We start from the raw sequence: 16,914 nt of genomic DNA, 5'->3' as shown, positions 1-16,914 counted from the left end.
CGTCATATCAGCGTCGGGGCTGATATCAAGTGATGACGTCATATTTTAAACTGCCGGGCCGATATGACTTATCAGCCGGTTATCAATTTAGTTCTAAACTGTGATGAATTTCCTTACTCTTTTTATTTTTATTTTATACATATGTTAACAGTGTATTAAGTTATGCATCGGAAGTCTGGGGTGGCTGTAAAGCTCCAGATATTGAAAATATTCAGCTTGAAATTTGTAAAAGTACACTATATATTAAGAAATCCACGTGTAATTAAATTGTTTCTTTTGAACTTGGGCGTTTTCCACTTTTCTACTCTAGAAAGTATCGTATGATAAAATACTAGTTGAAAATTATGATTCTAATAACTGTATTTTGAATTTTGAAATCGTAAAATGAATTCAATTAAGTAGAATTTGTTAAAGGTATAATGTATAGTCATGGGTTTGGTGAAGTTTGGGTAAACCAGCATATAGTTGTTCCTTCAAATATTTTACCAATAATCAAACAGATAATTAATGATATGGCATTTCAAGAATTGTCATCTATAGTAGAAAACTCTTTTGTCATTTATATCGACTCATGATGAACCGATTTGTCTTACAAACTTATTTGACAAAGTATTTCCCAAACACATTTCGCATTGTATTGACAAAAATAGGGTTATCTGCAGATAACTTTGTATTGAATCTGGACATTATTCAAATATAGATAGAAATGAGAGTGTTGTAAGTTTTGTGATCCTCATCGTGATATTGAGGATGAATTCCATTTTATTCTTATTTGTCCAATTTACCAAGATATTCGAAAGAAATTTATAAAAAGATATTAATGGAAAAACCTTCTATCAAATGAAAACTTTTGCAAACACATTCTTTTTATTTGGTATTGACCAATCAGAAACCAGATTTGCTATGAAAACAAAGAAAAAATAAATATATGCAAATAAAATAATTTGAATTTGCTATATTTCTGTGATGTGGTGTATGTGTGTACAATTTTGTAATTTTTTGTCTTATTGCGTGTGTAAACTTTATCCAGAGAGCTTGCTAGGTAAGGGAATCCCAATCATTTGTCTTCTGGATTACCTTTTTTGTAATTCTACCTTTTTCACCGATGTTTAATTAATCCAAATCGAGCTAGGTATATATATATATATATATATATAACTTATCAAATTGTGCATGCTTATGTGATATATAATACGTTATCCTTCCTTACTTAAACCCCTTTATATATAAAGTTTCTTGCATCTTGTATCTAGAGCCTGTGTATGACCACAGTACAACTCTAGCCGACTAACTTGTATACAGGTCAATGTGAAGAAATAACAACTCCACACAAAACGACCATAACATTCTAATAATAAACCTGCCATCAAAAGATCCTACACGGACCTTTTGCACATGTATACCCCTGGTCGGGTGGTGTGGCCAGTGACTTGTAACACTGATGGTCCGATAGCATACCTAGCATTTAGGTGAAAGGGTATCAAATGATCTCTTCTTGTGATCATGTTACATATACAGGCAGAAGCTCGGGGGTCTACAGGTGCTGGCGACACCTACAATATTGATAGGACGCCTTGGACTTTGATGAAATGCAACATACATACTGATGCTCAATCTTTACAACCTGTATCCTATGTAAGCAATCGAGTCTTAGGGATTTTTATTTTCTTTAACATTTTTTAATGATAAAGTTAATAAAAAAAGTTTACTATACAAAAACATGGAGGTAGCTCTAAAGTGAATGTGTTAAAGTTATATAATTTATCATTACACAAGAAGAGTTGTATAATTTCTGATAAAGATTTTGTCCGGGATATACTCTTTGTAATAAGTATTGGTTCATAATTACAAAGATGTGAGGTGAAGTTGTTAGGGAGAAACATGAATTTCAGTTTTTATTGAACAATCGACAAAACTGCTTTCACATTTCTGATTCGGGGTATTTTAGGAGCAGGTATTTTGTTGGGTGACATGGTCCGTCTTGTCACTGATAAACATTGGATGTGATTCTTATTTCATGCATGAAATCGACGTATCAAAGTTTTCCCTTTAAACTAACTACCTGAAGGTAAATAACGTAAGGCGTTTCCAGTTCCACTTTTCAATTTGACCATTAACAATGGGATATAAAACACTTAATGTGCTAAAATAAATACTGCCCATCAAATCAACTCCTCGCTGGCTTATCAATGGTTTACTATGCACTTCCACGTAAGAATCCGTAACAAAGACAATGAATAGGACAGTAGATCCATGGGTATAAGGATAGACCGTGAAGTCAGTGGAGATTGGCAGGGTAAATCTAGCGTAATGGAATGGCGTAAATACCAACAGCGATGTAAAGGGGTACTTACATAACTTAGTTGTTTACTCACTGAAGTTTTTACGGGGTACTCATATTAAGTCTGTTGTTTACTAACTAAAGTTTTTACGGGGTACTCAAATTCGCTTAGTTGTTTACTTACTAAAAATTTTACGGGATACTCAAATTAACTCAGTTGTTTACTCACTAAAGTTTTTACCGGATACTTACATTAACTCAGTTGTTTACTCACAGACACTAACGTTTTTTTAGGATACCAACATCAACTCGGTTATTTACTCACAGACACTAAGGTTTTAACGGGATACTCAAATTAACTCCGTTGATTACTCTCTAAAGGTTTTTACGGGATACTCAAATTAACTCAGTTGTTTGCTCACTAAAGTTTACAGGATACTCATATTAACTCAGTTATTTACTCACAGACACTAAAGTTTTAACGGGATACTCAAATTAACTCAGTTGTTTACTCACTAAAATTTTTACGGGATACTCACATTATCTCAGTTGTTTACTCACTAAAGTTTTTACAGGATACTCACATTAACTCAGTTGTTTACTTATTCTTTTCCATACTTCAGTCAATCTGCCTCATAGTAACTCAACCGTTACAATGTGCTTACAGTACGTCGTCTCAAACATTTTTATATGTATTATAGTAATAAAAACAACTACTGGAATCCTAAATGACAGAATAACACATGAAACAATGTTAAAATGTTAAGGTAGCATTGTGATAAACAACCCATCGGACCCATTAGATAGCTGGAATCTGTCCTGTAACACTTCACAAAGACTTTGAACTCTACACCTGCTGAGGAGAAGTTTAACTACCCGTGTCCTCTCTATAAGAAATGAGGAAACTAGTTGGATGGCGATAAGAAAACCCGGCGTAAGAAAACGCTTTGAGGCGAACAAACCATGTGTCTTCCACCCTACCAGGACGAACGTCTCTAAGCATTTAGATCCCAGCATGGATTATAGACATTATGATCGAGTGGTTATCACGCCAGTCATACGCATTACAGCAACAACTTTACATTTAAATGAATTTGGCAGGGCGTGGTAGGTGCCTTACGTTCCTTGATTGGATCATAGTAGGCACATATAATCGAAGACATGTTGGTTTCTCTGATGTAAACCTCTCAAATCCGTGTTGGATGAAAAAAAATATATAGTACCTGTCAACCTACCTATGAACTGTCAAAAGTAAAGAGAGTTGTATTTGTAAATGGACTTTACCTGTTCTGAGTTGTAAGGAGAAAGAGTGTACTATGGTATATGTGAGATAAGTCCTAATTAATAAGGTCCTTGGTCTTAAACGAAATCGTATACATTTTAAACAGGAATTCCAAACAGGTTTATAAAGACATTGATATTTTCTTAAGTGCTAAATTTTTTTTCTGTCATGCCTTAACCTGCTTTATGAAACATAATAAAGTGCATTTATCTGATTTCTCTATGAAATATTTGACTTCAAAGCATTTTAGTTTAAACATAAATCTAGTAAGTTTTCATAACACACGTTTCACAAGTGCATCGCTGTTATTGTCATTTTCTCTACGCCAAAGATTACTTTGTAATCAGGTTGCACAACGAGACTGACTACAATGATTTACCAGTGGAGCATTCAACAGTCAAACCATAAATAATTTCTTTGTAACCCCAACGAGTCAACTTCCAATATCTTTCTTTGAAAAATCTCGCAAGTGGTATGCGCAGGAATCGTGATATTTTGATCTAGCGTAAGGAATATGCAGAAATACGAAAGAAATACGCAGGAATCGTGATATTTTGATCTCGCGTAAGGTATACGCAGGAACGCGAAAGATATACGCAGGAATCGTGATATTTTGATCTCGCGTGAGGTATACGCAGGGATCGTAATGTTTTGATCTTGCGTGAGGTATACGCAGGGATCGTAATGTTTTGATCTTGCGTGAGGTATACGCAGGAATCGCGATGTTTTGATCTCGCATGAGGTATACGCAGGGATCGTAATGATTAAATCTCGCGTGTGATAAACGAGGAAATCGTAATAAATGAATAGATTAAATACTTTGTTCGATATACGTGAACACTTTGGTGAATAGCCATGTCGGGTTATATCCAATATCTATAACAATGGCTACAGCAACTGTAGGATATCATGTTCAAAAGGTATCGTTACTAAATGATTTACAAATACACAGAATGATACTGATATGTAGCTTATTTTTACACAAAAGACTCTTTTATAACGTGCTTAAAAACAAATCCTAATGAGATCGATAGAACAAACTGTTGCCATGCAGGAAGTGAAATATGAGCATACTTAATACAAAAGACAAATAAAAGTAGATATGAGGGCATGAATTGTAAACAACAGTAGCTGTGTGTACACATTGATATCATAAAAAAGCCAGTGAGGTTAGTCATTTATGTAAGATCAAACCGAAATGTCTTCCACCAACCCTTTACGCCTTTATCGCGAGCCGAATTCAAAGTCTCATTAGTTCGGTGTTTTTTCGCCAAGCCTAGCTATTCTCCGTCGCCGTGATTATTAATAGCCAAGCAAACTAATTTATTCTCTACAGTTTGTATGTTTGCGACACGGAAATGTCGCTAGGACCTTTTTCGTGAGGTTGTAAATGTATGAATTTATTGTTTACATTACATATCAGGAACATCCAAATATCCAAATAAATCGTAAGTGTAATTTGCTGATATAGATTAAGGTAGATCGTTTCAGGAAAATACTGATGCAATTCAATATAGAATGAACATAACAAATAATTAAAAAAATAATAAAACAAATTAGTGCATTGTGTTTGAATGTGTATGGCTCCATACGTCATGTTGGACCCACTGAACCTATTGACAATACGAATGGCACGTATTTTATTTGAATTTGTACCACTACTTTTTTTTGAAAATTGTAAATGACTACATGATATACGCGACAAATGGTGTTGTAAGACATGGCCTAAGTGGAGTGACAGCCGATGGAGTTTGGTTTGGTCATACCACAATAACCTGCTGTAATCCTTTGTGATATGATTGTGTAAGTTGTGATGAACACCATCTGTATAGACAGACTTACATAAGAAGGACAACACAACTGAATCAATAACGCGTATGACAAAACCAACCAATCTAATGACAGAAGCACGCCAGTCAAACATGTAACAGCGGGAATCGAGGAAACAAAACAAAAATATACAAAAGCATACGAATTAAATGAAACACGCTATTTTTTCGAAGTAAATTATCCTGTCAAAGTAAAATTGCTGAGTGAATTTGCGACCCGCATTTTTGTCCTATTCTTACTGCAAATTATACTGAATATTTCATAATTATTTACAATGAATGAGCAAAAATTCTGGTTGCTAATTCACTCAGCAATTTTACTTTGGACAGGATAATTTACTTTATTTATAGTTCTTATTTTATGCTGTTTACTGTTGTGTAAACTGCATTTTTGTACAGATATTTTAGATGACGCGCGTTAGCGCGTAATGTTGAAATATTAGTAATAAATGCAGTTTACACACCAATGCTCTACAAAAAACAAGAACTCCCTTTATTTACATTTCGACCGACCTTTTCTTTTAAATTTAGTATTCCGATAAAATATAATATAAAGAATTGTATCATTAATATCTTGCGATATGAAAATGATATTTTTGTTTGCATGCCATATTGTAATGTACTAAAAAGTTCTACTGCTACTATACACAAAGACGTAAAAAATCATCTATCGCTGTCTTAAAATATTGATGGACATAGAAGAAACATAGGGAAATGACGAATTAACATATAACTAAGTAATAAGGTTTCAGGATTAATGGTATTATCTGTATGAGAAATCGAATGAAGCGCAGTCTTCAAAGCACAACTTCGGCATCGTAAGAATTTCGGGGATATTTGATGAAATCAGATAAGATAGAAATTAGAAATAATTTAAATTCACGTAGTTTTAAATGTCGTTGGCAGACACGCATCATGCATCAATTGTATATAATTATGTTAAAAGCATTACTCAAAAGAAAATACTGCTATATCTTAATAGAACAGACCAATGGGACATAGCTATTGAATTAGTGCAAGGGAACACAACTATTGAAGTGCAGTCAAAGTTTATATCAATACTCTACCTGCTCAACATCGTGATGCTACTGTGGATGTCTACAGAACCTCCCAGCATTAGAAAGGGTCTATTGAGCGAGGAAATCAGACAGTATTTACTTAGGTGTAAGGTGTTTCTGAAGTATATTCGAGGATGAGTGTGTCAGATGTAATTTTCTGTAAATCGATGACATCTCACATCACCATAGAACTATCTGTAGTATATATATCTATAATTATATGCGGATTTGTTGACAGTAAATTCACAAACCATTGTGCTTTAGTCTACAATATGGCGTTCAATGTCTATCCAATTTTTTTGTATGGATCTTGTTTAATTCAGGCATGGTTTGCACAGCTGTTGTATAATCTGATTAAAGCAAAGTATTGATTTGAGTATTTTAATATTTGGTTGATAATTCTAAACATAAATTAGATCTTTCAGTACAAAGGCGCTAGGTACTTTGTAGATTGTATTTCACATATAAGGTTTATAAATGTAACAGCTATGCGTTCGTTCTATGAATTCACATGCAGGGAACTGTCAACCGACTCGTGCGTTCAACACGTGTTTTGTATGACTGCGAAAAATATTGAATATTTCACAAAATAGTTAGTTTTCTATTTAGTTATGTTTATCTAATTAATAAGGAAATTGAAATTTAACACTTGTTGACACTTACAATTACATGATATACAAGACAATATTTACATAAAACGCTGGGTTCAAATTTTAACGAACTGACATTAATTTGTTGACCAAAATCTTGAATCCTATAAACTAGTTCGTATGTATTTGTATACTTTAGAAGTTTTATTTTGTTGGACCTTCGAGTTTTAATGAAGGGTTGATAATGCAAACTTTGAAATGAAAACTATACAAGCCATCATTATGGTTCAGTTGTCAAAGATTTATATATATATATATACGCACTATACACTGAGTTGAAAACCCGATTTAACGATCAGTACAAAATCGCTCCAAGAAAGAAGTTCTATTTGTTAGGATGACTACGATAAAAAAAGTGCGTGAATGTAATTTCAACACACATTACCATGTTTGCTTCTATGCCCATTACCATTAATAAAAGTTCTAAACATCACTGATATTATCATTTGAGCAATGAATAATGCCATATGTAAGTTTTGTTGACTTACAATAAAAATTTAAAACCCACATGAATTGCAAATCATATATGTACTGGTTGTAATTTCTTGAGACTCAATGATCATACATTACATAGGTAAGTTAAAATACTCTGCTGCTCGTAATCACTGAAGGGGTTTCGTCTTCACAGTATGCCGAGAGTTATCACTTATGTATGTCACATGTGTTAAAAAACTAGACTACATTCAACCTGAAAGTTTGAATGTATTATAGAACATTCCCTTATGCTCTATGGTAATATCTTATGGTAAAGGCCCTCTATGTTCTGTAATATTCATGTTATAGTACAGGCCCCTTTGTTCGATGATCAGTGGGAAAAGCCTGTCTGAATGTTTGAATATCCTGTTTGAATGTTAGAATAGCCTGTCCGAATGTTAGAATAGCCTGTCTGAATGTTAGAATAGCCTGTTTGAATGTAAGAATAGCCTGTCTGAATGTTAGAATAGCATATCTGAATTTTCTAACGACTTATCTACGATTTAATTTCGCGGAAAAAAACGAAATTAAATCACAACGTGAAAATAAGTCTGTTTATGGTTCTATTGTTTAATGTGTCTGTAGCCAATCAGAATCCAGTAATCGTAATCTAGTACATTGTAATTTGAAAGTTCCCAATACGAATGTTCTGTTTGTTTAAAAATTGCTCATTATATTGAAATCAGACAATTACTGTCTGCATATGTTAATGGCTGTGGTGGCACACTGATTACGATGTCTCGACACATTCCCAAAGTCCGCCATCTCAGGGTCGACAGTTCGAATCCCGTATCGGGCACTTGTTTGAACTGACCGCTTGTCGGGGGATTTTTCAAGGAACTCCGGTTTTCCTTCATCCATAAACTTTGCATGTCTATAAATACCCTTGTTAATAAGATGTCAAACAAATCAATCCAAGCTAATCATGATTACAAAAAGCGCTCAAATCACAAAATCGTTGATAATACAGTAAATCATGTCGTCCACTCAAGTACGTATATAAAAGTTTATTTGTTCATATAAGGCGTATAGGCTTTCAATCAATATCCAACGGGTTTAAAAAAAAAAAAAAAAAAAAAAAAAAAAAACACCATTTCTATCATTATTTCCCACTAAACTGAAAGGTGTACCTTGCGTTTCATACGTGTTTGCTGTCATTTCATCATACATTCATACATGAACATATCTCAAAAATAAAGCGTAATTTGCTTTCATTTCATCATACATGATTATTTATCTACAATAAAGTGTTTTTGTTTCTATTTCATCTACAATTATTTATCTACAATAAAGTGTTTTTGTTTCTATTTCATCATACATGATTATTTATCTACAATAAAGTGTTTTTTGTTTCTATTTCATCATACAAGATTATTTATCTACAATAAAGCGTTTTTTTTTTTTAGTCCATCATACATGATTATTTATCTACAATAAAGTGTTTTTGTTTCTATTTCATCATACAAGATTATTTATCTACAATAAAGTGTTTTTTGTTTCTAGTTCATCATACAAGATTATTTATCTACAATAAAGTGTTTTTTGTTTCTATTTCATCATACATGATTATTTATCTACAATAAAGTGTTTTTTGTTTCTATTTCATCATACAAGATTATTTATCTACAATAAAGTGTTTTTTGTTTCTAGTTCATCATACATGATTATTTATTTATACATATTATTTATCTACAATAATGTGTTTTTTGTTTCTATTCCATCATACATGATTATTTATCTACAATAAAGTGTTTTTTGTTTCTATTTTCATACAAGATTATTTATCTACAAATAAGATTTTTATCTACAATAATTTTTTGTTTCTAGTCCATCATACATGATTATTTATCTACAATAAGTGTTTTTTGTTTCTAGTTCATCATACAAGATTATTTATCTACAATAAAGTGTTTTTTGTTTCTAGTCCATCATACATGATTATTTATCTACAATAAAGTGTTTTTTGTGTCTAGTCCATCATACATGATTATTTATCTACAATAAGTGTTTTTTGTTTCTAGTTCATCATACAAGATTATTTATCTACAATAACGAGTAAACCTTTATATTGGAGGTTTTATCAGATATAATAGCATGGTCAGATATTGGAAGTTTCTTGCTTAATTTTTTAAAGTATATACATATTTTGACCATTGCTATATGATTTGATATTTTACTAGACACTAATAACATGTTTTGGGAATTATACGTCGACTGAAAGTTTCATCTTGTAAGTGTGTGTAAGGTAATCTAAGCTTTCACTTTTCGGTTTGTCGGATAAATCGCTGGTAGACTTCATTTCTATAGGGTAATTATATCTCGCCTTCGACATGTGGAATCACGTAATACGCCAGACTGGTAATGACTCGAACAAGACAGATAATGACACCAGGTCAGTATCCTGGGATAATACACCCTCTATCGGATTAATTACCGGGTTCAATAACTCACGTCACACAAAATATGTAATGTCTTAGATGTCTTAAATAGGTACCACTGAAGCTATTTGTGACTGGAAGCGTATACATTATGTGTGTGATAATTTCTAATAATATATTTATCAATTATGAACCTTTGATTCGGTCCATATGGTGTTAGACCGCCTTTGTAGACGCAAGTCAAAGGAATTTAATTTCTATATGAGATGTGTAGTTCCTTTGACAAATGTCAAAAGAAATATCCAATTTATATATTAATTACAGTAAGAACGATGGCTACAGGACGTCATCATTAAGCACTCAACGTTTGGAAAATGACGTCACCGAAGGCATATTGACTCGATGTTTCTAAAAATAGAAACACCGATCGAGTCAATATGCTATATATTGGACGTCACATGGCAATTTATTAGCCAATGAGAAATAGTGGGAATGCATATCATATCTAAATTTTTGAAATGAGTTAAATGATTAGACGCTTAGTTGTATCATACAGTATACTTGTATGTACTTAATTAAAAGCGTATGATCATCTTTATATGAGAATACCCTGCCTATATAACAGATGACTTTACTGACATCGGTATGGATCAAACTCATTAACTCTTCTGACTTGTAGTCTCCCATATTTGTTCCGACCACACATTCTCCTATAATATTGTAACATGACCTATTCAAATACTCGGATAACTCGACGCCTTGTATACCCTCTCCTAGAGCGAATATACGTACCTGGCTTTCTTAACACCTTTACATTGTATCTGTCTAAAAGTATTTTGACCTAGAATATTGCAGCTTCAATCTAACGAAGTTTGACTATATAAACAAATAAAAAGTAATTATTAAAAATGAAATACGTGTACAATTACATGTAAGCACTTACCTTATGGTTTCCAACAGATCACGTTGAATGTATGGTGGTTGGTGTGTATGTACATGTATGTATATACTTATAAACAATAATAAACGTAACAAACCTGTCAGTTGTGATGAAAAGTTGGTCTTCCTCTGACGTGAGCTCTTTGTCGAGTGGATAAGTGTAGAAATCGCCTGTGGAAGAATCGTAGATGTCGAGGAAGTCGTCATTACGATTATCGTATTTGTCATCGATTGTAGATGTGATGTTAGATCCGTTTCGCCGGTTTGAGCTCTCATTGCTTCGACGATCTGGGGAATTATCACGCCGAGTAGATGATTTATCTTTCCGTCGTTGTTTGGAATAATCGTTGTTGTTGTTGCGATGGTCGGAGTTATGGCCACGTGACGAGTAGTCGTCGCTGTGATGTTTGCGGCCATTGCTGTTGCGATGTGTGGAGTGGTCGTTTGAGCGATGTGTTGAGTGGTTGTGCCGTTCCTGGTTAGGTTTGTCGTCGCGTCGATAATCGTTGTAAGTATCCGAACGGCGCGATGAGGAATCGTTTCTCCGATGTGATGATTTATCGATGCTACGTTGTTCTGCGGCGTAGTTGTCCTTTCGATGAGGGGAACGACTGCCACTTTGATAATTTTTGACGTCATTTCGTTTATCAGAGTATTTGAAAGCGCGATGCGGAGAGGTACTCCTGTGTCTATAGTTGTCATTGCTTTGACTATCTGAATAATCATTTTGTTGACGTGGTGACTTTTCATCCCGCCGATGTTTAGATTTATCATCGTAACGATGTGACGAGTTATCATTCCTGTGACGTCTTGGATAATCTTCCTTTCGATGATCGGAGTACTGATCCTGTTCCAGCGGCGATGAAGCAATGTTCCAGCACTTTTTAGTTCTGGATGTATCATTGTATTGGACATATACATTCGATGACGAACCATTCATGTGATGTTTAGAATTTTCGTCATTTCGGTAACCAGATGAATAGCTGTCGTTTTGCGGGTTCTTTTGCGTTCCCTGGGAGCGATTTGAAGTACCATGCTTCCCCTGTTTGCTGGAATATGGCTTATTATCACCTTGTGATTTATAATTATCCTTTCCGCTTTTGTATCCAGTGTCTTCGTTATAATGTGGATAGTAATCCTGAGGAAAACTGTCATCCACTTGTGTGGAACTGTCAACTTTCATTTTAACTGGGCCAGAATTCTGGACCAATGTCGGATAACATTCTTCATGTTGTTTAGAACAGTCGTTAGTGTTGATGGCAAATATTTGGTCAGAAGGTAAATACGCTTCAAGAGGAGGAGGTGCTATCCCAGACTTATAATATCCTTGTGGGTAGGCTACGAATGCTGACGGAGTAGTAGGTAAAGTCTTTTGATGATGATGTGATGGTGTTCGCATGTGAGGCGGCGGTAATGGTAGTAGAGGTTGTTTCACTGGAATTTGATGATATTCCATGGTCTTATGATTGTCCCAATGGTGAAATCCTTTATCAACGTCTTTCATTGAGGAGTTAAACACCGTATGTCCATTAGATGTCAACACATGTTATGTTCGTGTTGGGATCGAATCTAATCCTATTACCCACACTCTCGATCTCCTAACGCGTGGTAAGATGTCAATGTAAACAAATTGTTTGGTGCACTTATATGTCCTTACTTACACACCAGACACTGTCACTACATATGTGGACCAATCCAAGTATGTCGTTTAGCAGTGAAGACTTCCCGAGACTGAAGGTGTAAATGGGGTATATGTATATGCACACACATAATAAACTGACTCGCTCCATTGGTACACACTACTGGGTGTGTCGACTTGTGTAGCCATCGGTCCGTGAATACATTCAAAACATTTAATTCAAGCTCTCTCCTCCACTGGTAAACACATTCAACTTGATGAAAACTTGAATCAGCCCACTTATCTAATATCAAACATGCACGTTGCACAGAGTCAGATAAACATATTGAACTCGGTCAAAATAAAAATGCATGCACTTGCGTAATGTAGGTGTCAGGAAAGCTAATTCGAAATAAAAAGTTCAAATAGATACTGTACAAATTAAGAAACACTAGAACGAATATACGTACCCGGCCTACTATACCTTTCGGCCGGGTACGAATTGGTCCATATGTGTCGTAGTGGAGCACTGCCTCCGAAAATCACTCGGACATCGTTTTCTTTACTTTTTTGTAGGTTTCCAATTATTTTATGCGTATACATGCATTTACATATGTTTTTATGTAAAAAACATAATGCCTCGATGAGAATTTCATATTTCATGGGGTTCAGTTTTATTGCCTAGAAGGTAAGCGATATCAAACAAGTACAATAAAAATGCAAACAAACGTTTTATAATGGTTTGCATAATCATTACTTTGCTCCATTAGCAGTAATAGGCACCAATTGTAGCTCTAAAGACGACACCGTTTTCTGTCAAAAAGTCTTTTGAGCTACAATATTGCAGCTAAAGAAACACCAATTCACTGCAAAACTAGGATAACAAAGTCTCCTTTAAACAAACATTCTGTGCACTTTGAGTTTGGTAAACGCCAATTAGATTTCATATGAAACACTTAGGTTGTAGATTTTGTATGTCTAAAATACACGTGAATTGAGAGTGTCTGTTTACATGTGAGAAACGTTGATAATAAAATATCTAACGACTGCCTATTAATAAATAAATACCATTATATACATGTATTTATTATTTATTAAATAGATATCTTTTTTTATGTGCAGATCATAATATTCCTTATTTTTATTGACGTATTTTCATAGAACGACTAAACACTAAAAAGGAACGAAAACAAAACCAAAGCTTCATTTACGGACTATTTATAATGATAATTGACGGATCGCCAGCTGTCAATTAAATCGCACGTGACTTTGCATTTTGTATTGTGTGTGCTACGATGTTTACTCCGACATTGAATAGAAACACGTGCGTTTGAGAGCACGAGGCGTGGGTATATTGCACCTGGCGATCGGTCAGTGAACAATTCTCATACTCAACGGATGTTTGACTTTATAACAGAAAGTCTATCCATATGTATACTTCTTATTAACTTAAGTATTAATTATCTACATTGCTGGAATATCACCTGTCATTTAGCGGTAACAATCTTTTATCTTTTTTTACATGTTGCTATGGAAAATGAAGCATTCAATCTCATCTCTAGAAAATATGTGAAATTGTTTGTCGTCAGCTGATCTTAATCAAAATATCTAACATTCTATTGTCCCGTTGGATATAATACACAGCTGATAATCAAAACAACTAGGTCATTACTGTAGCTAATGTTATTTACAGACGTCCTTCCACTAATACTCATTGTAGCGTGAATGGAAATCAACCGACGCTACCTTCCTATTGTTACCCGGCGGTATTCGTCTACGTGTCAGTGTGCCGAGTTAGTATAGGATGTCTTAAGAGAGGATAATGGCCCAATGGATTGGTCACAGATTGTAAGATTGGTTCCGGTCAATAACATTACTCTCACAGTGAGTCAGTGACATATTTACTGCTTACCAAATAGATCATTATATGAGTTATGTTCTGTTTTCCTCTATTTTCATTGGCCAATACATGGTCATGTGACGTTCAATATATAGCATTATTGACTCGGTGTAGATGTACACCTCTGAGAAGTCAAAATTTTCTTGTATTAAACGTTATTCTCTTATAGATTTTTGGAAATTTGAGTTCATACCATAGAAGATAATGGATTTAACTCATAAAATCCAATATTTTGTCAAATTGGTATCTTCGATATTTTAAGATAAATGTAAAAGTGCTCAAGTTACCATTAATCGTGAAAATAAAGGGGGAAAAAGGGTAATATTTTACACATTAATGCTTAATATTTTAATAACCATCAACCTAGTAAAGATTTAAAGCAAAATATCACTTGATACAGCTAAAATGCTGGCGCAGTGATGATTTAAGTAAAAACAATTTAAGCAAAAAATGGTCAAACTTAGGCTGTACTCAAAGCGAAAAAAGACATATTTTCAATATTTCCGGTAAATGGGTCATTTCATAAAGTCCCTATAAAGTCCCTATATAAAAAAATCTATTAAGGATAGAAATGTATTTTTTTGGACAAAATTTGCAACTGACAACTTGCTACAGATATATTGATGAATTTTATTTGAAAATCTCATAACTTCTTTGATTTATGTCGGAACGAGACTTCAACGGGACTGAAACCTCAGATGTGTATATAATTAAAATTCCATTGTGAACTTCATTGCCCAAGCACTGCATTCTTCAGGGCAGCGTTCTTTAACCAAATAAGCACATTAGAGCTTGTTTTTGACATTTGATACGTCATAAACCAATATAAAATGCGACAGTATCTATCCTTCGCCCATTGTTACAGGGGACTATCAAGAGTTCCATTGCCTCAGATAGGGCGTTAGAATTGCACCTGCTGTCCGCATTGCATGATCGTAAAAGATGACTAAATTTGAAATATAATATTCTTTTTTTGCTACCAGCGTCAATTAGACAAAGTGTTATGTTTCCTCGACCTTGGGTCCGCGAACTTAATGCCAACTTAATGCATTATATGAATCCTTCCAAAAGTTCATCATTTAATGACCATTGCTTTCTAGCAGCTTCATTTTTCCATATAAATAAAACCGAAATACTTGTATAATTACATTAGAAAATGGTCGTTCAATGTCCATACCACTCTTTCTATTTTCGAAATTTTTTTTTTTATAAGCAACTTTTTTTTCTGGACGATTTTCTGTTCGGTTCTGCAGTAGGATGGCCTGTACGCTGTGTTGAGATGTCTGTATGTTTAGGGAGTCAGCAGTATATTAATGTCACACCTCTATATAATAGTAAAACTCTTGTCCTTTTTATAGTGCTATCTTATTGAAGCATGCTTTCGTTGATACCACACAGGCACAATTCATCCAGTCGTATCATACTTAAAACAGGTAAACCGGTCGTTATGCTGAGCTACGCATAAGCAGACTACCATTTATATAGACTTTGGTGTGTCTCGACCTGGGGACAGAACGCAGGACCTTCCTCACAGATGTGAATGCTCAAAGGTGTCAATGGAAATGTCAGTAAGAAGAAGTCAGCATTGCATTATGTAAATAAGTTTTGTAAATAAGGTATTTAAACAAACATCGGTATATCGCAAAGTGCTAATATCTTGTTCTACCTAAGTTTCAACACAAAATAAAACATTGATGCAGAAATAGTTTGAGGGACAAAACTTCAGAAAAATACAAATCAAACAAATAACAGTTTTGACACGGTAACTGTGTAGAAAATGTTGTCTCGATAAATGTCTTTTTAGATCATCTGACCCGAACGGTCAAGGTGACATACACTAATTGTACATCGTCGGTTGTCTTGCACCGTTTAACATGCATACATTTTTCATTCATATGAATTCTTCTCAATAACTGAAAGGTCTGGAAATCTTATATTGGACCTGAAGTATTCTTGAATGAAAGACTACAAAGTTATTATCAAATGAATGACCTTGGCCTTAATTCAAGGCAAAATGAGTCAAATTGCCCAACATAAACGACATCTTAACAATAACTGAATCGCCTTTGTATGCTGGAATAAAAGGTAGGTCTAATATAAGAAAATCTTCAAGCAGCTTCTCATTGTATGTAAGGCTTAAAGAACTCAGGTCATAGCCCGTAGCATTCCGGATGAAACACTTATTTAAATAAGTCTGATCTTCTTTCCTTTTAATAGTTTTTAAATATATCAGACATTAGTAACTTCTATGGGAGAGTTCCTAACGTGCAATTTCTTTATTTTTAGACAAATAAATACACGTATTTTCAGCCCACTGAATTACTTTGTAAATAAATGTACCATTTGTCAATTACTTTATACTTTAAGCATGCCTTATTAAGTCACTAGTCAGACGACCACGAAGGTCCATGGGCCACTTGTTTTGGTATGTCTATGTCATATGTTGTAGAGAACTTCTTTTTCTGCAAATACAACTATAGGTCCTGGCTTAATACATGTAATTAA

The 16,914-nt window shown here is 34.1% G+C and overlaps 1 protein-coding gene across 3 annotated transcripts in view; it reads right to left on the bottom strand.

Annotated features, from left to right (window-relative positions):
* Positions 1–12,655, bottom strand: part of LOC138330401 (uncharacterized) — a 43,702-nt gene extending 31,047 nt beyond the window's left edge. For 2 of the 3 annotated variants that reach the window (XR_011209562.1, XR_011209563.1), the window contains exon 1: positions 10,990–12,655. Coding sequence is in view for 1 of the 3 variants with exons in the window: in XM_069277997.1 (XP_069134098.1) it covers positions 10,990–12,395 (1,406 nt within the window). In the remaining 2 variants the exon portion in view is untranslated. The remainder of the gene's footprint in view (positions 1–10,989) is intronic. The other variant, XM_069277997.1, reaches the window with a different exon arrangement.
* Between the last annotated feature and the right edge of the window lie 4,259 nt (positions 12,656–16,914).

Source organism: Argopecten irradians, chromosome 8, assembly GCF_041381155.1.
Source record: "Argopecten irradians isolate NY chromosome 8, Ai_NY, whole genome shotgun sequence".
In the NCBI taxonomy this organism is placed as follows: Eukaryota; Metazoa; Mollusca; class Bivalvia; order Pectinida; family Pectinidae; genus Argopecten; species Argopecten irradians.
Note: the sequence above shows the minus strand (reverse complement) of the source record. Positions and strands in the feature narration are given on the sequence as shown.